Here is a 26,002-nt window from a genome sequence, read left to right on the forward strand (position 1 = left end):
TTGACTGGATAAAGATGGAATTTCCTGAGCTTTTTGGAAGCTCAGTATTTAGGAAGCTAAGTATTCTTTTCTAGCAGGTACTCACGTAAGATGGACAGTCTGATGGATACATGGAGTCCTTATCAGCTTGATCGCAAGGTCGTAACCTGGAGTCATACCTTGTTTTCCAAACATGCTTCAGCTCCCTTTGGGGAAAGCTACATTTCACCTTCCTTTAAAAGGGGGAAAATATGTGCTCCAGGGCTTTGTTGTGTGCCTGTTTTTTGAGGAACCTGGTCCTAAAACTGAGTCCAGACAGTGTACAGAGCAGGTGTTGTGCTGACTTTAGCTAGGATCTGAGGTTGGCCTGCCTTGCATTGTATTCCAGATGGGGGATGGCCAGCATTTGGGCCTAAAACTGGAGTGAAGAAAACTACATTTAGGTAAAATGATGGGGGTGCCCCGTGGCTCAGCTGGGTGAGTGTGTAATTCTTGATTTGGGCTCAGGTCATGATCTCACGGTTTGTGGGAGCGAGGCCTGCACTGGGCTCTATGCTGACAGCGTGGAGCCTGCTTGGGAATCAATCTCTCTCTCTCTCTCTCTCTCTCTCTCTCTCTCTCTCTCTCTTTCTCTCCCTCTCCCTCTCCCTCTCCCTCTCTCCAAAATAATTAAATAAACATAAAGAAAATAGAATGATAGGCTTGTTTGTCAATCAAAAGTCAAATCCCATGTTCTGAGCCATAAGACAAGAGGTAGAGAGAGTCGTGCCACTCTGCCTTTGGAGATCTTGGGTGAATCAGCCTCAGTTCCATCATTTGTAAGACAGAGGGGTTCTGGGCCTAGTTTCCATGGGAGACCTGCTCTCCCATTCTCTGATGACTCTAAGGTGAACTCGGGATCACAGGAACAGCTTCCTGCACTGGAAAGGTTTAGAAGGGAGAAAACAGAGCCAGAGTCAGATGTTAAGAATGTTGCCACATCCCAGGTGGCATAGCTTCACGTTTTCCGCAGATGAAACCATGCAGGCTGACTCAAATGCTAGTATGACATGTTGTTGGCCATCTCTATTACTTCTGTTTTTTAAACAACATTACTTTGCCGAGAATAAATCTGTGTCATCGTCTAATGGCACCTGTCATTTTAGCGTAGTGATCACGGAGGACAAATGGAAGTACTTCACGTGGAAAAACAGATAAGCTATGAAGGTATTTCTTACCCAGAGGGCAAGGCTGTCTTCAATATAATACAGATCTATCAATAATATAGTTAAAACAGTTTGCCGACTTAACATGACTGGGTTCAGTTCACTGATCTTCATTCAAGTTCATAGTAAAGTTGTTTTTAACTGTGGGCTGCACATACCATACAGACCAAAGCATTATAGATTTTTCCAAATGTAAGTCCAAATCGAATGCAGCCAAACATAAATTTAGTCAAATCTTTAATATACTCTATTAAGGCATGAATGTAAGATTTTAAAGCTTTGTCTCAGAGTAGCTGGGACTAGAGCTGAACTAGTTGCACACAACCTAATAAAAAATTACCTGGGACACGACAGTCTCAATGTCATCTCAATGCACTTTTTTTTTTTTTTCAAATGTAAAAGTGAGCCATTACCTTATAAAATGACAAATTTTACAAGGGGGCTGGTTTGTTCCCCCTTGCTTCCCACCAGAGGCTAACTTCTATTACATGACCCATGGAGGCACATGTCACAAGTACCTGTGGTGGGTGCCTGTATGCCTAATCCTCCATTTTCCTAGAACAAAATTATGTTTCAAAGCAAGGAGGAAAGACACCAGCCCTTTTTCCCACCTCTAGTTGTGGTGGGAGGGTTAAGAAACATATTAAAATAGATTTACCCTGTTTTTCTACTTTCTGAATGTGACTACTCAAAATTTTAGGTTGTAAGCCACCACAGTAGCTTACATTGTATTTCTAATGGTCAGTGCTGTTTTACATCCATTTTACAGGGTGGAATTATGGCTCATATTTACTTGCCTGCATTTTCTGTATTTTTCAAATGGAAAAAAGGAGAAACAATACTGTGTCGTTCAAAAAAAAACACTGATGTATAATGGCTTTTGGAGCCTAGCAAGCCTGTGTCCTAGCTATAGGATGTGGGCAACTAACCTGAGACACAACTTCTTCCCCTGTACAATGAAGATAATGACAGCTTTGATCTCACCAGGTGATTATCAGAAGTGAGAAACACATAGGAAATAAACACAGAGTGCTTAGCACAGAACCTGGCAAAGGGAACACTCAATACGTTATTCCTGGTTATGTGTCAAGACCTTTCTGATGCTTAATTGTTAACCTCTGTGGATTTCTAACTCAATTTCTCCTCTCTTGTTCTCCAAGTTCATATTTGCTATCCTACCTTGCTACTCTACACTCAAAAAGCAGAGATTTCCCCTTTCCTCGTCACTGGAGAATCTTGGGTCTGGTTCCCTATTTTCAGCAACTTGTTTAGAGTAAGTTACCTCCCACTTATGGACGAGCTCATTTCGATTTCAGAGCAAAAATTTTATCCTGGCTAAAACGACAAATCAAGCTACAACTCTTCATCTGGTCTTCTGCCTTTCCTCATACCCAAGATATTTGGTCTTGCTTTTTACTGCACTCTGCTTCTTTAGACAGGAAGGTCAGTCAAGGACAACTGATGCCGGGTGTAGGGGGTGAAGGTAACCAGCATAAGGGTCACGCACATAGGAGAGGGCCAAAGAAAGGACACAAAAATAACGACTTTGTAACTTGCCCCACAGCCCTGGCCCCTTTCCTCACTGCCTTTCTTCCCTGGGCTTGAAAAGTGATGCTGTGTTCAACCAGAGTAAGTACAAGTGGGTTCTTGTCCCCTTGCTAGATTCTTGCTGCCTGAAGTATGGCCTCCCACAGGGGATCATAAGACACACCTAAAATCCTGTGCTCAATTTCCATATTCTGGGAAATACGTCTTCAGATTAAGATGGTTGTACTGATCTGAAATGCAGTGGTAGAGAAGAGAACTTAAACCTTTGTGAAGACATATAGCTTCCCTACGTAGGGGAAGCTTCCCAGCTGCTTCAGTTAATGAGATGAACCTTTCAGTCAGAACTGCTTCTGCTAAAAACAAGGAGAAGTAACTTATGAACCCACTTCGAAAAGTACACGTCTGGAAGCATCCTTGCTTCTCAAAGCAGTGGGAGGAAAAAAGCCCCCGCTTCCTTGTGCAAGTATTTAAACACAGAAAAATGATGATTTTTGTTCCCTTCCAGCAGCTATAACTAGCTGATTCAGAATATACTCTTGACTTAAGGTGATTTTTTTTTTTTTTTTTTTTTTTTTTTGCTTTTTCATCAGATCAATACATTACTTTGCTCATTGTATTTTTAGACTTATGTTCTCAGGGAAGCAAACACAAAGGAAAGAGATAAGCAAGTAAGTTTGTGTTTCCAGCTTGGGCTGAGGGTTGACAAGAGAAACGCTTAGAAATGATCAGGGGAGCAGAGTTTCCAGAACCTTCTTTGCTGACAGCTGGGATTTGTGGAGGATTTGTTCAGGGAACTGGGTTATTTCCGGGGCAGAGAACATACCTAGGGCTGCTCAGCTACCAGGTAGGGCATGCTCAGGTGAGTGTGTGGGAGGGCGAACCCTGGTTGCATAGACATGGCTGGTTTTCCTGGAGCATTTATCAATGAAATATTTACTATGGATCAGAGGCAGAAAGGGATTATTGCCAACCATCGCTTCCTTGTGGTTTCCTAGAAAATACAAAAGTTCAAAACGTGAATGAATTTTCCTTATTATAGTAATCAAATTTAGGAAATGGAGGAAGTATTTCTGACAATCCAAAATACAGCTTTAAGATCCCAGCTCTCCACACAGGAACTTACTTTCTGGTGTGTTGGCTTCAGAGCAAAGAGCAAATGTGCAGATTCCTGATCTTCCTTTTCTTGGATGTTTTGTCACTGTAGATAAATGCTCCTTTGCTCTGTCAGAGGTCATAGAAATAGAGATGGTGTAAGTTGGAAAGCAAACTTGTGGACATGCAAACATGTCCATTCAGTCAACTTTTGATCTCATGGGGTCACCAAGTGGTGTCCCTTTAGGGCGTGATCATTTACCGTAGTTCAGTGCCACAGGCAATGAGCACACTACTGGCTAAACTTTAAGGGGGTTTTAGATCTGTTGTCTGTGGGTAATGGTCTTTTTCCCCCATGAGGGTGAATAGACGATATAACTAAAAATTTCTAAAAACAGGGTGCTTTGCAGATAGCATGAGAATTACAGGTGTGCACACTGCACGGAGTAGACATGTTCAAAAACCATTCTCAGTGACAGGCTATTCCCGGTTTTGTGTCCCTTGAAATTGAATGCAAAGTCAGTGTCACTAAATATGCTTCTTTGTTACAAGGGACACCGTTTCCATTTGTCTTGAAAATATCACTGGGTTGTCTTTATGTAGACATTCTTTGAAATACAAATATTGTTTCACCTGATACGACATAGGGTATACATCTATTTCCTTAAAACAAAATGACAGATTTTACTGGACTATATAAAATGCTTTCTGGATACACAACAATGAAAACATTTTTTTTTTTTAAATGAACAGCCATCAAAAGGTATGCATAAATACTTGAAAGCATTTAATGGTCTTTAACACAGTCAACTCCCCCAGCCTTGAAACACACTGTTCGATTCTTTTTTGCTAGTGGCAAAAGAAGCAGTCGAGCACAACACTGAAAAATTGGTAGCATTTCCTGGCCAGTAAGCACAGAGCTGGGGAGCTAAATATTTTGTGGCTTTGATTGTTGTTCTCATGCTGTTTGTGTCGGTCTCTCCTTTTGCCTGCTCAGGGCTGATTGTTGTGACCTTGGCTGTCTGCTGGATGCCTAACCAGGTGCGGAGGATTATGGCCGCAGCCAAACCCAAGCACGACTGGACAAAGTCCTACTTCCGGGCGTACATGATCCTCCTCCCCTTCTCCGACACCTTCTTCTACCTGAGCTCGGTCATCAACCCGCTCCTGTACAACGTGTCCTCACAGCAGTTTCGCAGGGTGTTCGGGCAGGTGCTCCGCTGCCGCCTGACACTGCCGCACGCCAACCACAGCAAACACCTGCGTGCCCGCGTCACCTCTGCTGCGGACAGCGCTCGCTCGGCGCGCCGCCCCCTCATCTTCACCGCTTCCCGGTGCAGTTCCTCTGCAAGAACTAACAAGGTTTACTTGAGCACTTTCCAGAACGGGGCCGAGCCAGACTCCAAGCCCCAGCAATTGAGTCTTGAGGCAGCAGAACCCAACGTGCAGATGAAACCACCCAACTCCGCTGCAGGGAATGGTTTTCAGGAACATGAAGTGTGAATGTCAACTATGGAAGCCTTGAGGACTAACCGGCGCCCCCAATGAAAGCAACATGATCCTGACACACGCAGTGACAAAATAAACCATGCCCCTATGAGGGACAGGAGTGGAAGCGAGGGGCCTTGGAAAAAATGGATGCCTCCCTAAGTGTCTTCCAGGGACTGATTCTGCCAGCCCGGCCTTGCCTCTGGTAATAGGGGACAGACTTGGACTCCCCTCTTCCCTTCAAGTACACACTGAAAAGTCAGACTGAATTTATTCAGAGCTTACAAAAACTGTTTTACACCAAGCTCTTTGATTTGCAAAGGAACTGAAAGAAAGAGAATACGCTCCCTCCCAACCCACAAAAAAAGGACACCCAGGAGAAGCTTGGGGAGCAGGGGGAGCGAGGGCCTGAAGGACAATGCAGGAGGGATGAGCATCTCCAACTTCAGCAGTGAGCCAAGAGGAGGGCAAGTTTCAGGAGCAGGATGGTGGTGGGGAGCCCCGGCCGCAGGGCCAAGGCAGAACTGCTCCGTTTCTTGGGCCGGGGCCCATTGCAAAGTGGGGTGTTGCAGCAGCTGATGCACACTGAGTTCAGTTTCCCAGGGGAGCAGAAGGATTGGTACCCAGCGGAGGCGATGAGGCAGGCTGCTGAGGAGGCACACGATTTGCGGTACATGATCCCTGCAACACAACCCAAGAAGTGGGGTTAACTGGAGTTGGCCAAGGTTCAGCTCCTCCTCATTCCTCCCACAGCCCAGCTACTTGGTGGGACCAGCAAGGTACTTTTGGTTGTTTCACTGAGCACACCCCCCCCCCCCCCACCAAAATATAAGTGATGATGGCTTCTTCACCATACAGCTCCAGTAACTTTTGACAAATTGTTCCAAAAGCTATTAGATATTGGTATCAGCAATGAGCTATTAAAATCAAAGTTCACTTAAAAAAATTCACACACAACTTATATTTGCCTTTTGTTGTTGTAACTATCTCATGCCATGGAGAATGAGATGTTTATTATTTTATAAGTGATACAGAGAAAGCTGTCATCTATGTGTTAAATCCTAGAGTTCCCTGAACTAATTCCCATGAGATCCCTACTGAAGGGGCCCTTATTTTTCTGAGGTTTCAAGGTCCACTAGAGTGATGGGGTCCACTAGAGATACTGGTTACAGGAAATAAGCTTTGCCCTCAGAATATATGGCCACCTGCCTAGTTAGCATCCACAGCCACCATTTAGTAAGGTACTGTGAAGGCACATAAAGGAGCACATAGGACACATGGGAATTGCAGCATAGTCACCAGTTAGGTTATCTTGACTAATCATTTAAGTTATTAAAGCTGGAACCTTAATTCAAATAATACTAACTTCATTTAAAGGCTTTCCTGTGTTCCAGACACACTACAGAGGGCTATGGTGTTCTAGTTGATTTATCACTACAGCAAGCCTACAAGGGAGATCCCCATTTCACAGACGGGAAGCATAAGGGCAAGAGAAGTTTACAAATTTGCCCGAGGTCACACTACTAGAAAATGGAGAAGTTGGGATTTGAACCTAGAATTCTGACTCCATTCTATCCATATCCTTACTAGTATACATACCAAAGTAGCCAGCCAAGAAACCACAAAAAATGTTTTTTGGGGGGGAGGGTGGGGTGGGGAGGGGGAGATAAATAATATGTCTTACAAAACTGGGCTTGGAAGTGAATGGCTTTAGCTTCTGAACTTCCCCGCACACCTGAGGGCTCCAGCATATTCGACCAGTAGCCGGGGTCCTTATTCTCTGACTCCCTGCAAGGATGTGTGTTTGCAGGCAAGGCTTTGGTTTGTGCCTCCTTCATCTGCCTTATGAATTGTTGCTTTGGGTTATGGAGAAATGGCAAAAAACTGAGCTACTTCAGACTTCCAAGTGGGAGGTTAAAGAAATATTTTGGAACATACAATTTTAAGTCATTTTTGTTCTAGAACTGCACATTTGAAAGGATGGATTTTCTAACACATAGAAAATCCTGGACAGTAGCTGCTCTGGTAAGATTTATCAGGTAAGATAAAGTCCACACAGAGGGTGTGTGTGTGTGAGAGGTGCTGTATGATTTCCAAGAAACCTGCTATGGGGCTTTGCCCATTTATGGATTTCCCAAAGTTTCTACATTTTCTATCCATTGCCCATTTTAGGAAATTTTACTGTCATTTGCTAGTTCAACTTCAATAAACTTTCTTCAAGTGAATTGTAAAAGTTAAAAAGAAATAATATATTTTTCACTGTAAAAAAAAAAAAAAAGCCCAGGGAGATCAGGTGGAAATGCCCCCTGACCAGATAGTTGCTCCTCAAATGTAACCACTCTTGCCAGTTTGGAAGGCCTCCTTCTGGGCCTGTTTCTATATATATATATATATATACACACACACACACACATACGTATGTATATATATATATATATATATATATATATATATATATATATACATATATACACACACACCCATGGAAAAATAAAGTGTATGTATATGTGTACACACACAGATTTGTTACTGGTGTCACATCCTAGATGCTGATTTACAGTTTGCATTTTTGTTTAGTGACATGGCTGGTATTTATTTTTAAGCCTAACTCTATAGGGCTCAGGAGTGATGATGAGGAAGGTTAATTAGGTAATGAATGCACAAAGACAGCCCTGATTTTTGTGACTGCCTCCCAGGGGATACCTCAAGATCACCTGTTCTGTTGGCCAGGAGAGCTTATGCCTGTGGTCCCACAGGACCAATATATATACATAGATATTTCTATTTCTTAAAGGTGGTGGATGAAGGTCTGGCTTCCAATAAGCCTGAATCTAGGTGCTGAGATCTTCCCTTTGAGGACACTGAGTGGGCTTGGCACATCCTCAGCTGCTGGGAACTATTAAAGTAAACATAGGCTGCTTATAGAAACACGAAGAAGAGCCCAGCAAAATGAAGAATATGCTCCAAATAAAAGACCAAGATAAAACTTCAGAAAGAGCCTTACAGAAACAGAGGTAAGTAATTTACCTGAGAGGGTTCAAAGTAATGTTCCTCAAGAGGCTCACCAACTGGGTGAAGAAGGGATGAACACAGAGCTTCAACAAAGAGAAAATCTCAGTATCAAGGAGAAGTCACAGAACTGAAGAACACAATAACTGAACTGAAAATAACACCAGAGGGTTTCAACATCAGACTAGCAGAACCAGAAGAATGGATCAGTGAACCCAAAGACAGGGCAGAGGAACTCACCCCATTAGAGCAGCAAAAAGAAAAATAAAAAGTGGAGGTAGTTTAAGGGACCTAAGAGACCACATCAAGTGGCTAACATTCTCATTTATAGGAAACCCAGAAGGACAAGACAAGGACAGAAAACTTACTTGAAAAAATAATGGCTGAAAACTTCTCTAACCTGGGGAAGAAAGAGACATCCAAGAAGCCCAGAGAGTTGCAAATAAGGTGAACCCAAAGAGACACACTATAATTAAAATGTCAAAGTTAAACACAAGGAGAGACTTACAAGCACCAAGAGAAAAACAACTTCTTATGTACAAGGGAACCTCCAACTATACTATCAGCAGACTTTTCAGCAGAAACTTTCCAGGCCTGAAGCGAGAAGCATGATATATCTAAAGTGCTAAAAGGAAGAAAAAAACTTCCAAGAGTACATGGCAAACTGATCACTTGGAAGTGAAAGAGAGAGTGTCCAAGACAAGTAAAAGGTAAATGAGTTAATTACCACTCAACCAGCCTTACAAGAAATGTTAAAGGGACTTCTTTAGGCTGAATAGAAAGGGTGCTAATTTGTGACAACATATAAAAGATATATATATCTGATAAATATATAGGAAAGGTAGTGGATTAATTACCTATAAAGCTAGTATGAAGGTTAAAAGACAAAAGTAGTAAAAATAACTACTAGTTAGTAGTTACTAGTAGTTGCTAGTAATTAGTAATTATTAGTAATTAAAGGATACATGGGCTAAAAAAAGATGTAAATGAAATGAAAAAAACAAAATGGAGGGGAGAAAGTAAAAATGTAGAGCTTTAGAACACTTTCAAGCTCATCAACTTACAGTAGACTGTTGCAGATATAAATTGTTATATGTAAGCCTTTCAGTAACAACCTAGCAAAAACTATAAGTAGATATACAAGAGATAAGAACTGTAAGCATACCACCAAAGAAAGTCATCAAATGACGAAGAGAGCCACAGAAGGAACAAAGAAACTGCCAAACTGCCAGAAAACAATTTTTAGATACAAATACTAAATTCTTCAGTCAAAAGATATAAGTGGCTTCATTAAACGACATCAACAAAATAAGACCCATCTATATACCGCCTATAACAACTAATTGCAGATCTGCATATACAAAATAAGCTTTAAAACAAAGACTGTAATAAGAGACAAAGAAGGGCATTACATCAAGGGGTCAATCCAGCAAAAGGACAGAACATCTGTAAAGAAGTATGCACCCACCATAGAAGCACCTAAATATGTAAAGCAAATATTAATAGACCTAAAGGAGAAATAGTACAATAATACTTGGGGACTTTAATATCCCATTTACATTAATAGATCATCCAGACAGAAAATCAACAAGGAAACCTAGGCCTTAACATATACAGAACATTCCATCTGGTTCAGTGTTACTTACATCCATCAGAAAGCAACAAAGGAGATGGAAAGGATGTCACTACTAGTAGGAGGTTCCTGAGCTCACCTCATTCCACAGCTATACCAAAGCAATAACTACATCTATATAACTAACTGAAAATTACTTGCAGGCTAGTAGAACAGATCTTCCACAACTCCTCACAGAGAAAAGGGCACATGGGATAAGGGTAGGAGGGATAGGGATGCAGTTGAAAAGCAAAACCCTGGAGCAAATAACCAAAAATCAGAGAGACATCACAAGCACAGAGGAGGGAGGGGATCAGATCCCACAATGGGTAGCCCTAGCCCTGAGGATTTGCACTAGGAAGACAAGTCCCCACAACGTCTGGCTTTGAAAATCAGTAGGGCTAAATTCTGGGAGAACCAGACGGAAATAGGAAAGAAAGTCCCCACCCAGAAAGAGATGGCCAGATAAACTGGCCTGAGACACAGCACAGAAACAGTAGTTGAAAAGCACCTGGCGTGTATGTAAAGAAGATTTCTTGACTAATCTTAGAACTTGTGCTCTAGGGGCAGGGATCTTTAGGAGATTTCTCAGGAACAAATGTGCTGGTGGGCACCATTTTCCTGTCCTCCCCTAGCCTAGGCAACAATCACTTGCAACAAAACACCCTTAAAACAAACTTGTGGCTGCTAGAGGGGAAGTGGGTGGGAGATGAGTGAAGCAGATGAAAAGGATTAAGACTCACAAACTTCCAGTTATAAGTCACAGAAATAAAAGAAGTACAACACAGAGAATATCATCAGTAATATTGTAATAATGTGTGTGGGGGGAAGCAACAGAATATACATTCTTCTCAACTGCACATGGAACATTCTTCAAGATAGATCATATGTTTATAGGACACAAAAACAAGTCTTAAGAAATTTAAGATTGAAAACATATCAAGCATTTTTTTCAGACCACAGTGGTATGAAATTAGAGATCAATTAGAAGAAGCCAACTAGAAAATTCACAAATATGTGGAGATTAAACAAGTTACTGAACCATCAGTGGGTTAACAAAGAAATCAAGACAAATTAAAAAATACCTTTACACAAATGAAAATGGAAACACATCACACCAAAACTTCTGGAAAACAGCTAAAGCAATTCTAAGAGGGAAATTCATAGTGATAAATGCCTACTTCAATAAATAAGGAAAGTCTCAACCTTACCTTACACCTCAAGGAACTAGAAACAGAACTGAGCTCAAAGTTAGCAGAAGAAAGGAAATAATAAAGATTAAAGCAGAAATAAATGAAATAGAGAACAGAAAAACAATAGAAAAGAATAAATAAACTAGGAGTTGGTTCTTTGAAAAGATAAAATTGACATACCTTTAGCTAGATACACCCAGAAAAAAGAGGATTCAAGTAAATGAAGTCAGAAATGAAAGAGGAGACATTATAACTGAAACCCCAAGGATCCTAAGAGACAACTATGAACAATTACAGGCCAAATAAGAGTCAAAAATATACAATGGGGAAAAGACAATCCCTTTAATAAATGATGCTGGTGTAACTGGATCAGTCTCTAACACCAAAGACAAACATTAACTCAAAAAGGATTAAAGGCTTGAACGTAAGACCCAAAACCATACAACTCCTAGAAGAAATCACGGGAGGTAAGCTCCCGGACATTGGTCTTCATGAGGATTTTTTTTATATTTGACATCAAAAGCAAAGGCTACAAAACCAAAAATAAACAAATTGAAAAACTTCAGAACAACAAAGGAAACCATCAGCAAAATGAAAAGGCAACCTACTGAAGAAAAAATTTATAAATCATATCTGATAAGGGATTACTATCCAAAATATATGAAGAACACATATAACTCAACAGTACAAAAAACATTCTAACTAAAAAATATGCAAAGGTTCTGAATGGATATTTTCCCAAAGACCTATAGGTAGCCAATAGGTACATAAAAAGATGTTCAAAATCACTGATCATCAGGGAAATGCAAATCAAAAGTATAATGAAATACCATCTCATACCTGTTGGGTTGGTTATTACTAATCACAAGTGTGAAAATTTTGGGAAGGGAAACTCTTGTGCAGTGTTGGTGGGAATGTAAACATGTGCAGCCACTATAGAAATAGTATGGAATGTCCTCAAAAACATTAAAAAAAGACATACGATATGATTAGGCAGTTCTACTTGTAAGTATTTATCTGAAGAGAACACAAATACTATTTTGAATAGATATATGCATCCCCATGTTAATTGAAGGGTTATTTACAATAGTTAATAAATGAAAACAACTTAAATGTCCAACAAATGAGTAGATAAAATGTCACATATCTACAATGGAATATTATTCTGCCATAAAAAAGAACAAAGTCTTGCCATTTGTGACAACATGAATGGGCCTTCAGGATGTTATGCTAAGTGAAAAATGACAGAGAAAGGCAAATACCATATGATCTTACTTATATGTGGAATCTAAAAACAAAAGAAAACCAAAGTAATAGATACAGAGTACAAATTACTGGTGGCTAGAGATGGGATGTGGTAGGTGGGTGAGATGGGTGAAGGGAGTCAAAAAGTATAGACTTCTAGTTATAAAATAAGTCACAGGGATGTAATGTACAGCATGGTGACTAGTTAATAATACTGTATTGTCTGTTTGATAGTTGCCAAGAGAATGTATCTTAAAAGTTCTCATCACAAGATGGGGCACCTGGGTGGCTCAGTTGGTTGAGCATCTGATTCTTAATTTAGGTTCAGGTCATGATCCCAGGGTCATGGGATCAAGCCCCGTACTGGACTCTGCACTGAGCATAGAGCCTGCTTAAGATATTCATTCATTCTCTCTCTCTCTCTCTCCCTCCCTCCACCCCCGCCCCCCCTTAAAATGTTCTCATCACAAGACAAAAGCCTACAACTATATATGGTGATACATGTTAACTAGACTTACTATTGTGATCATTTCGTGATATACAAATATTGAATCATTGTTGTCCACCTGAAACTAATAATGTTAAATATAAATTATACCTTAATAAAAAATATATTTTTTCAAAACCCTGGAAAAATAATGCCTGAAGTTACAAAGAGATGTACCAACAGAACCACAACCTGTACTTTTGCTGATACCCTCACATCTTTAGTTAGAAGCCATTTATCTTTGTAAGATGTGTGTGTGTGTGTGTGTGTGTGTGTGTGTGTGTGTGTGTGTGTGTAGTGGGGGGGGGGCAGATTTATGGCCAGGTGAAAGCCCTTAAGAAGGTAGTTCATGAATAGATACCACAAAAAAGACTCCAGGAGGGGAAAAGTTGTAAGCTCCACCCACCCACCCCCTCAGAGGTGTATTTACCTCACAGAGAGAGGGAAAACAGAAAATGGGTCTGATGCAAGAAAGACATGTTAATTGAATGGGTGGCCACTCCAAGCCAGGGCACCATGAGGAGGTCCAGGAGTAAAGAGAGTCTGGAATGATCTGCCCATGATCCACGAGGTTCAGAGCAGCTGCCCTGTTCATAGACCACTGTGAGCCTTCCACAGTGGAGTCTAAGTCCTGGAGACTACAGCTAGAGATACTGTGGATGAAATCAGAGGTGATTAAAAAGATTTCTAACCAGATGGAAGGAAATTCGGAGCTAACAGATATCAAAACTAACTGATGGGCAAGCAGCTGACATTGGGGTATTAAGACCCTGGCTTTGGAGTTATTCAAGAAGAACAAAGAAATGATGCTCTAATACTCAACTGTTGGCAGAGGTAGAGGAAGGAGTAGGAGGTGTTATACTAGTAGGAATGGGCAAGTTCAAGATTAAAAAGAACTTTGAGAAAATAGGCACTTTACTCATCTTTTTAAAATCAAAGCAGTAGAAATGTCCAGCTAAAACTGCCTTTGAGAACCTGGGGACGGAGCTGTGTGGTGAGGCTGGGACAGAAGTGCTGCTGGTTTATAATCTGCAAAGAAGAGAAAAACAAACCTCAGAGTCTCAGAGAAAGAGGAGGCTTCCAGTTCCATTCTAGGCTCTACAGCAGGGAGGATGGGATGGGGAAGAGGGCTGGGGACAAACACGAAGTGGTTTTGGGGAATGCTGAGAATTTCCCTACAAGGAGTGTGTGACTAGACATCACACAGGCAGCTATGGAGCTTTAAGTAAATGTCCCTGAGTTTAGATGTGAGGAAGTCAGGGTGACGTGTGATGATGGAAGTGGTTAAGAAGACCACGGGAAAAATTCTGCAGAGGCAAGGGGTAGGCATAAAGAATAGTAATCAGGCTGAAAGGAAATAGGTAGGTTGCTAAGTGTGGAGGGTCAGACCACAGCTTAAAAGTATTTACCAGTGCCATCACTCACAGCTTATCAGGATAAATTCCAAGTGGCTCTAAGATGTAAATGTTGAAAAAAATCATAAAAGTACTAAAAACCACTTTGGGACCTGTGAGATTTGTCATTTAAGAGTAGTGAAGGCTATTCTATGATGCACACTCAGAAACCATTAAAGAAAAGATTAATGAATTAAACTGTGCAAAAATTTTAAAAATTCAGAGATAGAACAAGCAATCTTAAAATTGGTATGGAACCACAAAAGGCCCCCGAATAGCCAAAGCAACCTTGAAAAAGAAAAGAAAAGCTGGAGACATCACAATTCTAGACTTCCAAGTTGTAGTACAAAGCTGTAGTGATCAAGCTATAAGTATGGTACTGGCACAAAAAATAGACAAATAGATCAATGGAACAGAATAGAAAACCCAGGAATGAATCCATAACTATATGATCAATTAATCTTTGACAAAGTGGGAAAGAATATTCTGTGGGAAAGAGACAATCTAACAAATTGTGCATGGAAAACTGGACAGCTACATGCAAAATAATGCAACTGGACCACTTTCTTACATGGTACACAAAAATAAATTCAAAATTGATTAAAGACCTAAATGTGAGGCCTGAAATCATAAAAATCCTAGAGGACAACACAGGCAATAACTTCTCTGGCCATAGCAACTTCTTTCTAGACATGTCTCTAGAGCCAAGGGAAACAAAAGCAAAAATAACTATTGGGGCTTCATCAAAATCAAAAGCCTCTGCACAGAAAGGAAATAATCAACAAAACTAAAAAGCAACCTTCGATATGGGAGAAGATATTTGTAAATGACATATCTAATAAAGGGTTAGTATCCAAAATACATAATGAACTTAAAACACCCCAAGCCAAATAATCCAGTTAAGAAATGGGCAGAAGACATGAATACACATTTTTCCAAAGAAGATATCCAGATGGCCAACAGACACATGAAAAGATGTTTAACATCACCCATCATCAGGGAAATGCAAATCAAAACTACAATGAGCTACCATCACCTCACACCTGTCAGAATAGCTAAAACTAACAACACAAAAAACAACAGGTGCTGATGAGGCTGTGGAGAAAGGGGAACCCTCTTGCATTGCTGGTGGGAAAGCAAACTGGTGTAGCCACTCTGGAAAACAGTATGGAGGTTCCTCAAAAGTTTAAAAATAGAACTACTCTATGATCCAGCAATTGCACTACTAGATATTTACCTTAAGTATAAAAAATAGTAGTTCAAATGGATACACGTACCCCTTTGTTTATAGCAGTATTACCTATAATAGCCAAATTATGGAAACAGTGCAAGTATCCATCAACTGATGAATGGATAAAGAAGTTGTGGGGTGTGTGTGTGTGTGTGTGTGTGTGTGATGGAATATTAGCCATAAAGCTAATAGCCATTAGCCATAATAGCCATTAGCCATTGTCACTTGCAATGATGTGTTTGGAGCTAAAGAGTATTATACTGAACCAAATAAGTCAGTTAGAGAAAGACAAATACCATATAATTTCACTCATATGTGGAATTTGAGAAACAAAACAACTGAGCACAGGGAGGAAAAAAAGAAAGGGAAGCAAACCAAGAACCAGACTCTTAATGATAGAGAACAAACTGATGGTTACCAGAGCGGAGATGGGTGGGTGGGAGGAGTAAAACAGGTGATGGGGATTAAGAAGTGCACTTGCTGTGATGGGCATCGGGTGTTCTATCAAAGTGCTGAATCCCTATATTATACACCTGAAACTAATCTTACACTGCATGGTAATTAACTAGCATTTAAATAAAAACTTTAAAAAAATACAAAAAGTAAAAAGCAAATTACTAAAAAAAAAAAAAAAGAAAGAAAAGAAAAGAAGAAGAAAATAGCATCAGTGAGCAATTCCCTGAAGTAAAATAACAAATTTCTTTCATTAATAAATGTATAACAAAGGTACGGGAGATAAACTGATACCAGAGGTAAACTGCAGGAAAATTTGTTCTTATGGGCACTTGATTTAACATTATATCATTTTAAAAAGAGCATGATTCAGTGATATTTCACGTTCTAGGAGAGTCCATAAGACTACATTTTTCTCTTGAAAAGTATATAAGTTGTTTCCTTGTCATTATTATTTTTTATTTCAGTCTATAGAGTGCTTATATCCAAAAGAGTGCTATTGATACAGAACAGGGAAAATAAAAGTCTTGCTTAAAAAATAATTCCATCTAGTAAAATCACTAAAAAGTGAAATATTGGGAAAATAATTGCAACTCAAATCACAAAGAGCAAAATTACTTAATATGTAAAAAGTCCTAGAAATCAGTAAGGAATAAAAAAGAACCCACTAGAACAATGGGAAAAGCAAATAAAAAGTTTACAGAAAAGAAAATAAAGTGAGTTTTGAAACAATAAAAAGAGATTTACTCTCACTCCATAAAAAGAAACACAAATTAAAGCTACACTGAGATACAGTAAAACCTTGGTTTGCGAGCATAATTCATTCCGGGAACATGCTTGTAATCCAAAGCACTTGTATATCAAAGCGAATTCCTGCATAAGAATAATGGAAATTCAGATGATGCATTCCACAACCCCAAAATATTCATATAAAAATGATTACAATATGTAATAGAATACAAAATAATAAAGAAAATGCAAAATATACAGAAAAATAAACAAATTAACCTGCACTGATCATTGAAAATCTTTGTGGCTGGTGTGAGGGAGACAAGAGAGGAGGGTTATTGTGTAGGACAATTTTCACTATCACCAACGGAATCACTGCTATCTATTGGCTCAATGGAATCTTTTTCTTTTCGTGCAACAAAGAACCTATCCAGTGACACTTGCTTTTGCCTCCTTTTGAGGATTGTCATTAAAGAAATTCATTGCTTGCACTGCTACAGCCTTATTTGGGTGTTGCTTTTCTACAACATTTTGCACTGTTTTCCACATTTTCCACATCTCCCTAATCTCATTTGAAGAGAGGGATTCCTCCACCTTTTCCTCCTCCTCTGTATAGGAGATGCAGACATCGACTTCTCATAAAATCTTGCAATTTTGGCCACTTGCATACCTCATTCATCCTTCTCGATGATTTCTTTCTTCACTTCCACTGTAATCATCTCCTCTTACCGCTTTTCCTTTCAACCTTTTTCTGCATAGGGGCCACTGTGTACACTTGCACGGATGCTGACTACAGTACAGTATTAAAAAGTTGTTGTCATACACTGTATTTGATGCTACTGGCAATAATGGGGCAGAGAAAAGGGACTATATGTGCAGGCAGCTTTACCTAGAATGAAACAAAGCATTCCTAAGCTTACCCTTGTATGGAAAAGCAAGGACTGTCCATACGTGCTTTGAAGTGACAAAAAATACACCAGTGCCAGTTGTGGGCACCTTTGAATGTCTTGAAAAATCACTGATTTCTGCCAAACACCGCAGCCTGAGGCTGAGCATCTGAGAATGGGAAACAATCACCCACATTCCCACAGCAAGAGACACAGAGAGAGAGAGAGAGAGAGAGAGAGAGAGACAGAGAGAGACAGAGAGAGACAGAGAGAGAGAGAGAGACAGAGAGAGAGAGAGACAGAGAGAGAGAGAGAGAGACAGAGAGAGACAGAGAGAGAGAGACAGAGAGAGAGAGAGACAGAGAGAGAGAGAGACAGACAGAGAGCGCGCACGTGTGCTAGAGAGACCGAAAAAAACCCATTGTCTCGTTGCGGTCATGTGACATTTGGCATCATGTACCACTTGTATTGCTAGGCATCGCTCATTTATCAAGTTAAAATTTACTAAAAATGTTCGCTCGTCTTGCAGAACACTCGCAGAACAAGTTACTTGCAATCCAAGGTTTTACTGTACCATTATTATTTACCACTTGGGCAAGGATCAGAAGTTGATCACCATATAGCCATGAGTCTTGGGAAATAAGCCCTTTTCCACACTGTCAGTTGAGAGAGTAAATAGGTATAAATTCCATGAACGCAATATTGTGGTATCTATCAATATTATGAAATTTGACCAAGCAATTCCAGTTTTATGAGTTTAAGTTGCATATACAAATTCACACACATGCAAAATGACTATATATGGGGTTATTAATATCAGAGGGATTTGCAACAGCAAAAAAAAAAAAAAAAAAAAAAAAAAAAAAAAAAAAAAAAGGACAATCACACTATCCATCACTAGGGTCCTGATAAACACCGGAAGCTCATCCACATGATGGAATGCTACACGGCTGTAAGAGGAGGAGGAATAAGCTCCATGATATTTTTTTTTTTAATGAAAAAATAAAACATGACACCAGAGTAAATATTGAAAATTATCATGGGCACAAATGGCAAATAGTACATACACATATATACAATTTGCATACATACTCATATTATTGGAAGAATACACAAGAAAAAGGCAATAGTGGTTGTCTCTGGTGCTCACTTTAGCAGCACATATACTCATATTGGTTGCTCTGGGGAGGGGCACTGGGTGGCCATGGGATAGGGTTAGAAAAAAAAAAAAACCTGTACAGCTAGCTTTTATAATCAGAACAACGCAAATGAAGCACATATATTTTTTAACCTCCTGAAATAAATTACGCCCCAAAGAATCATTTTATTAGATGCCTTCTCTTTGTGTCTGGCACAAATCCCTTCCTGTCTGTGTCCACCAGAGGGCTTCTGGGAATAAACACACCCTTAAGAAGAGAGCCACGAAAACTTAGCCCCAAACCTAAGTCTCGGGGTCACTGGGCAGAGGTACTCACTCGTGTCTGTCTTTTCATTTTCCCTTGAACCCAGTCCCCAGGAGCTCAGGTCTCGGCCCCAGAGAGTTAGAGGCTGCAGGGAAACCAGAAAGTGCGCTCGTGGCTGCTGGAGGAGTAGAACAGCAGTTTGGAAGGATCTACACTAATTTGAAATGTACAAATCGAACAGTGGCGTTTCTCAGCATTTACCCTTCAAAACAAAACGCACTTTCGCACGTGCACAGCCTTAGGAGGAAAAGGATGCACTTATACTGTGGGATGTTAAACACCAGTTCAAGGTCATGTGCAGAGTTCTGTACTTATCTGGCTCATTATACTGACTGAATCACTACATATACTGATGTGGTTTTCAATAAGTAGAAAAATGAATTTCCAAATGATATACATGTACGATTTATGTAAAAAAAAGTAATACAATGTGTGCTCTTGCAGTGTGTGCTATGTGTGTGAGTTTATGTCAGAGACAAGGGGCCATAAGGCTATACACTGAGAAGTGGTTATCCTTTTAGAAATGGGCCACAGTCAGGAAGCACTTGTGCTTCATTTGTGATATTTTAATGCTGTACAGAGGGAATATGTTTGTAGATTGTATCAGTAATGACAAATTAATAGACACGGAAATTATACACGGAGTAAGCCACTTGACTGACCTGAGCTTGAAGTACACAGCAGCACATGGCTCCAGGAGGGCAGACAAGGGTCCATACCACTGCACCACAATATAGCCCTCATGGCCTTGGGGCTTCCCTAGAACCTCAGGCAGGTGCCATCAATATGGCCATGGTTCTGTGTGGCTTCAGCAGCACCGTGGGCAAGAAGTGGTAGGTATAGATGGTCATGGGTTTGGTTCACCTGCACCTTTGTGAATGCCCTACAGCCCACAGCAGCCACCCACTGCAGGAGATGGCAGTGTCTAAAAGCAGCAGTGAGGGCACCTGGGTGGCTCAGTCGGTTAAACGTCTGACTTCTGTTCAGGTCATGATCTCATGGTTCGTGGGTTTGAGCTCCGCATCGGGCTCTGTGCTGACAGCGTGGAACCGGGAGCCTGATTCAGATTCTGTGTCTCCCTCTCTCTCTGCCTCTCCCCCACTTATACTCTCAAAAATAAATAAACATTAAAAAATAAATAAAAGCAGCAGCGAGTCACCTTTTGGACACTTCCCCAAACAGCTGAGGGACGCTCCTTCCCCATATGACCTTTCTTTTAATCACTTCTAATATTCTACATGTTTTTACTATCAAATCATTTTTAATAGAATGTAGCTCCAGTAATTAGAGCAGTGCTTGATACCTAAATGGCTCAAAAAATACTGAATGAATGAATAAGGGAATGAAGGGGAAAAGGGGAGAACACAGAAGGAAAAGGATCATTTAAAGGGGGCCCAGAGGCCCCATGATAGTGGGTACTTTTCTGACTAGTAGCAACCCCAAATTTTATTCTTGGGCTGGTGGGGCCTGGGTAACAGAGGTTACAGAAAGCTAGCACAAACCCACAGGCCTTACTTGAAACAGGCCTGCGTGAAAGGCAATGCCTTGGTAATGGGCTTTCAGACCCAGAACTGGCAGGCTCTGCAGGGTGATGAAGTGCTGTCCATCACCCACGGCTGGGCTAATCCCAGCTTGGGCCTGCTCCCAGCCATCCCACCCTGCAGGGACACAGGGACGTGTCCTGCCTGTGCCAAGTCATTTCTCACAGCTCCCATCTGCAGACCAGAAGTGTACTTATGGAACATACCACCCACTATCACCAAATTGAACAAGAGCCCCAGCACTTAACACGTTAATCCTCTTTAAGTCTTTCGAGGGGTGATGGCCTCCTGGTAGGGGAACTCTTGGATTTAGATGGGTGGTTATAGTGGCTTTCAAAATACCACAAATTGTTCTCCTGGAGTAAGTCAGTCGTATTAATCTGCCTTATTTAGGATAATGATAGCTATGGAGAGGAATGAAGGAAAGGTAAAATAAAATACTGAGGTTACTTCCAGGGAAATTCATTCCACTGTAGCAATGGTACCTATTTCCTGGGACTAGTGAAATTAGACTTTGAAGGAAATCAAGCTTGCAAGAGTTAGGCTGAAATCATAAAACATGGAAACAGGAGAAAAGGGATTAAATCATATGTGCTCTACACACTGGAATTAAATGTAAAGTGGGAGGAAATGCATCCAAATAGATGGTATGAACACATTTCAGTACCACCACGTGTCCTCCCTGTTTTACAGACACTAGAAACGATCTTTCCAAGTTAAGAAACTTGGAAAAAGTTCCTGGCACAAAGTAGGTGCTATATAAGCGTTTGCTGTTGCTATTTTTATTGTTATTATCTGTCCATGGTGTGTTTTCTAATTTGAACCCTTAATTCACAGAAGTGGCTACTTATTGAATTTATGCACACCACGGTACATCCCTCAGAGGGGATAGCGACTTCAGTAATTACTGATCTGCTCCATCATTGAAAATCACTGGCTCCTTTTCCCATTCTGTCTCCATTCCTCTTGGACTATATTTGGGTCACATTTTAGCCAACATGCTCAGTTTGCATTCAGATCAAGAAAAACCAAAGGCAGACCAGGAGACGGGGCAGCAGGGAGAAAGAACGAAAGAAAGAAGCGTTAGAAGTTAGTATGGATGCTGGATGGCCCCTGTCGTCTTCTTTGCAGCAGGCATTCCATCAGGCATCGGGCGGGCTTTACAGGGTTGAATTATTGATTATACAGGGAGAAGAAGAAAGATGGTGTTTTCTCTTTGCTTGAGTCCAGCTCTTTCTGCCTGCCCCTAACACAGCTGGGTCACCACAGATGGAGCAGGCAGAATAAAAGGCACCTGGAACAACTCTGGTTGACATCAGCCCAGAAGTGGTCAGGGCTTAGGAATACAACATCAGGGAGAGTTACACCATGGCTCCGAGGCTGGCATTCTGACCTGGAAGTCTCTAGGCTGACCTGGCTGGTGGCACACAGTGCAAAAATCTTTAATGTGCTAAATCACTGGTGTGGCGATACCTTTGGCCCAAACTCTCCTTCCTCGAGGTTCTTTCCTGTGCACTTCACTAAGGGGCCTGTTATAACATGCACCCGCTCTCCAGATGGGACCTGGAAAGTTCTAGAACCCCAGCAGGTAAAAACTGCCCAAGCAGTGTTTCTCAGACATCATTGTGCAGAAGAGTTACCTGGGCATTCTTTAAATACAGATTCCTAGAACCAACCCCGGATGATTCAGACACAGGTGGCCGAAACTTCCCAACTGCCACTTTGGGGAGGGAGCGGGCACATGTAGGTTCTAAATGCACAAAACAATTTATCCAGGGAGAAGTCTTTCACTACCTGCAAAGATTTCATTCGGCGTTACAGGCCAGCCCCTGCTCTGCCCTGCACGGTGAAGGCTGTGACAACTCTGATGATCCACAGCCATGGAGAAGGAGAGACGAGCCAGTTTTTCTTCACTGCTTTCCACTCTTCTCCTGGACCACATTTGGTCCATTGCTACCTCCCTGTCACAATAGGTCTGTCCTATCAGCCTCATTTGAGGACAGGCTCCTCTGCCTGCTCTCCAAGGACTTCAGTGATTGAAGGTGGGAATGTTCACTGTCAACCACTCAGCTTGGGTGTGAAATGACCAGCTTAGAAGACCAAAACACTCCTGGAGGTGATCAGGCCAGGGCTAGTTTGAGTACCTGTCAGTAGGGGTTTTTCTTTCTTCCCTTTGGCCCATTCATATCCCACTGGGGTGGCTTTTTCTGTTTAAAAGCAACACTGTACATGGTAAGTTTCTACCCAGGGGTTGGCACACTTCTTCTGTGACAGGCTAGATAGTAAACATTTTGCTTTTGAGGTTAAATAGTCTCCATCACAACTACTTGATTCTGATATTTTATCATGGAGGCTGCCAAAGATAATGCACAACATATGGGGGTGGCTGTGTTCCAATAAAGTTTCCTTTATAGAAATCGGCCACAGTAGTCCACTTGGGCTGTCACAATAAAATATCCCAGGTTGTGTGGTTTAAACAACAGAAATTTTACCGGAGTTCTGGAGGCTAGAAGGCTAAGACCAAGGTGCTGGCAAAAATTAAGCTTCTGGTAAGAACACTTCCCTGGCTTAGAGTCAGCTGTGTCCTAATAGGGACCTTCCTGTGCATATCTCTCCCTCCCCTATAAAGAGGTCAATCCATTGGAAGCCATACCCTTGGATCTCATCTAACCCTAATTATTCTCAAAGGCCCCATCTCCAACTGCAACCACACTGAGGGTCAGGACTGCAATATATAAATTTGGTGGGGGCTGGGAGGACAGTTCAGTTCATAACACAAGTATTGGGCTAGATTTGGTCCAGGGGTCAGAGTTTGCTTACCTCTGTTCTATCAAAATCCAATCACCTTTACCTAATAACACCTATCCCTTTCACCTGGTCTTTCCTCTCTAGTTCTATAAGAAATACAACCCACAGTTTGGAACATTTACCTTTTTTTTTTTTTTAAGTTTATTTATTTGAGAGAGAACTCAAGCAGGGGAAGGGCAGAGAGAGAGGGAAAGAGAGAATACTGACAAGGTTCCACACTGTCAGCACAGAGCCTGATGTGGGGCTCGAACCCATGAACTGTGAGATCATGACCTAAGCCGAAGTCAGACACTTAACTGACTGAACCACCCAGGCATCCCTGGAACATTTGCTTTTTGAAGAATGTCAGAGGGGCGCCTGGGTGGCTTAGTCGGTTAAGTGGCCAACTTCAGCTCAGGTCATGATCTCACGGTTCGTGAGTTTGAGCCCCGCGTCGGGCTCTGTGCTGACAGCTCAGAGCCTGGAGCCTGTTTCGGATTCTGTGTCTCCCTCTCTCTCTCTGACCCTCCCCCATTCATGTTCTGTCTCTCTCTGTCTCAAAAGTAAATAAACATTAAAAAAAAATTAAAAAAAAAAAAGAATGTCAGAAAGGATCTCTGGGTTCAAAATTCGACCAAAGGCCTTTGCTGGCTTTAAACTATTTGGAGAATTTTATATCCATATTTTACTATGTTTTTTAATTGAACTGTCTCTGTAGAAAGTACATTCTTCACAGCATACACAAACATCCTTACAGAAGACATAGGCACAGCTTGAAGGCAAAAATGAGGGGGAAAAAAAGGGCACAGTTAGAACCACTACAAGAACACTGTTTCCAGTGTGGCAGGATGCAGATTGATTAAAACTCACATTTAGAGGTCTTGTGGTTCTGTTGTACGTAAGCCAAAATGGAGCAGACCCCACCCTGGGCAGACCCCACTTTCCACAGTGTATCTGTGCAACTGTCCCTAGCAGTCAACATTTTCTGACATGCTCTGTCACAAGGTCCTGGGGTTTTTTTCTACAGTGGCTGTGAGATAACCAGAAACCACCTTATTTAAGAAGCCTAGTTAGTTCATGTGATGTCCTTGTTTAAGCCATGGTAGATCCAAAATACTGCCTGTGCTCCATTGTTCTCCCATATTTTCTGCTTTGAAGAAGCCAAAAGTGCCTCTTAAAGCACATTATAAATATTGATGTGGTAACCTGTTTCCCCTATGAGTTTAATAATACTTTTCTCGATGTACTTTCAGGAATTTAATGATTTTCTAAGTCTTCTTAAAATCATCATATATTGAAAAAAAAAATAATGATTTTTTTTTTTTCAGAAAACACCATTTTCAAATGAACTTATATTGCCAAAGAGATAAACTGGGAGTTCAAGAAGCAGCACTACTTACTAGGAAGGCATTTGGTAGCACAAGGGGCTCCTGTTCAGGTTTTGTTTTTTTTTTTTTTTTTTTTTTTGTGTGTAATGTATTATTTCTTGACCTATCCAAAATGATCACTTAAGCTCGAAGATGAGTGGCATCTCGTCGTTGCTGGCAAACCCAGTGGGAAATTGTATGTCCTCATAAAGCAAGGAAAGGAAGTTTCAATAATAAACTGAAATTGTTAGAAATTGTTAAACTTAATTTTTTACCAATAAAAATCACCTTAGAAGAATTACAGTGTTAGATGTAAAGAAATATTAGCCTAAGTGCAAGATCAGGGTCTACCATTAATTTCTCCCATTAAGTTCTGGGTCTTGAAGAAATCTTAATCTTCTCATTTACAGACCAAGGTGGGGCAAGCTGAAGTGAATAAGTAAAATGTTCATGTTTCATTTTGCTTCTGAATAATTCTTTACATGGTGGAAAAAACATGGACTCTGAAGTCCAACAGGCTTAGACTAGACTTACCACTGAGATAACACACTAAACTTCTCTAAGCCTGTTTGCACTTTTGAAAAGGGAGAAAGGTGTACTGACCCAACAGACTAACATGTGATGATTAAGGTGACAATGACTGCAAAGCACCTATGATTGTGTCAGTCCATAATACGTAACTAAGAAAAGTCAACTTCCAGGGTACCTGGGTGGCTCAGTCAGTTAAGTGTCTAACTTCAGCTTTGGCTCAGGTCATGATCTCGTGGTTCATGAGTTCTAGCCCTATGTGGGACTCTGTGCTGACAGCTCAGAGCCTGGAGCCTACTTTGGATTCTGCGTCTCCCTCTCTCTCTGCCTCTCCGCTGCTCATGCTCTGTCTCTCAAAAATATGTAAAACATTAAAATTTTTTTTTTAAAAGTCAACGTCCTTGACTTGAGGTGGTTTTTTAAAATTTATTTTTATTTTAGAGAGAGAGAGAGAGAGTGCGCATGTGAGCAGGTGGAAGGGGTAGAGAGAGAAGGGGAGAATCTTAAGCAGGCTCCACGCTTACCACAGAGTCCAGTGTAGGGCTTGATCCCATGACCCTGGGATCATGACCTGAGCCCATATCAAGAGTTGGATGCTCAACTGACTGAGACACCCAGGCACCCCTTGTTTTTCATTTAAAATACACAACTACCATGGAGAAGTGATAAACAAGGCTGAGAGAGGGAAAATTAAGATGAGTCTGGAGTATCTTATCTTGTGGTGCCAAAAAATAAGGAAGTCTTCAAAAAAAAAGATGGGGCAT

General features: G+C 41.0%; 2 protein-coding genes and 1 long non-coding RNA gene across 3 annotated transcripts in view; 1 reads left to right on the top strand and 2 right to left on the bottom strand.

The window, feature by feature from the left end:
• Nucleotides 1–5,328, top strand: part of GPR39 (G protein-coupled receptor 39) — a 199,500-nt gene extending 194,172 nt beyond the window's left edge. Inside the window, exon 2 of the mRNA XM_042948512.1 lies at nucleotides 4,822–5,328. Coding sequence (XP_042804446.1) covers nucleotides 4,822–5,327 — 506 coding nt within the window. The 3' untranslated portion in view covers nucleotide 5,328. The remainder of the gene's footprint in view (nucleotides 1–4,821) is intronic.
• On the bottom strand, nucleotides 702–4,313 carry LOC122225826. Its single transcript, XR_006205406.1, has 3 exons — nucleotides 3,856–4,313; nucleotides 3,556–3,723; nucleotides 702–899 (listed from the first exon to the last, which is right to left on the bottom strand). It is a non-coding gene; the product is annotated as an uncharacterized LOC122225826 (long non-coding RNA).
• A 414-nt stretch (nucleotides 5,329–5,742) lies between the features above and the next one.
• Nucleotides 5,743–26,002, bottom strand: part of LYPD1 (LY6/PLAUR domain containing 1) — a 36,523-nt gene continuing 16,263 nt past the window's right edge. Inside the window, exon 3 of the mRNA XM_042948513.1 lies at nucleotides 5,743–5,993. Coding sequence (XP_042804447.1) covers nucleotides 5,758–5,993 — 236 coding nt within the window. The 3' untranslated portion in view covers nucleotides 5,743–5,757. The remainder of the gene's footprint in view (nucleotides 5,994–26,002) is intronic.

Source organism: Panthera leo, chromosome C1 (genome assembly GCF_018350215.1).
Source record: "Panthera leo isolate Ple1 chromosome C1, P.leo_Ple1_pat1.1, whole genome shotgun sequence".
Taxonomy (NCBI): domain Eukaryota; kingdom Metazoa; phylum Chordata; class Mammalia; order Carnivora; family Felidae; genus Panthera; species Panthera leo.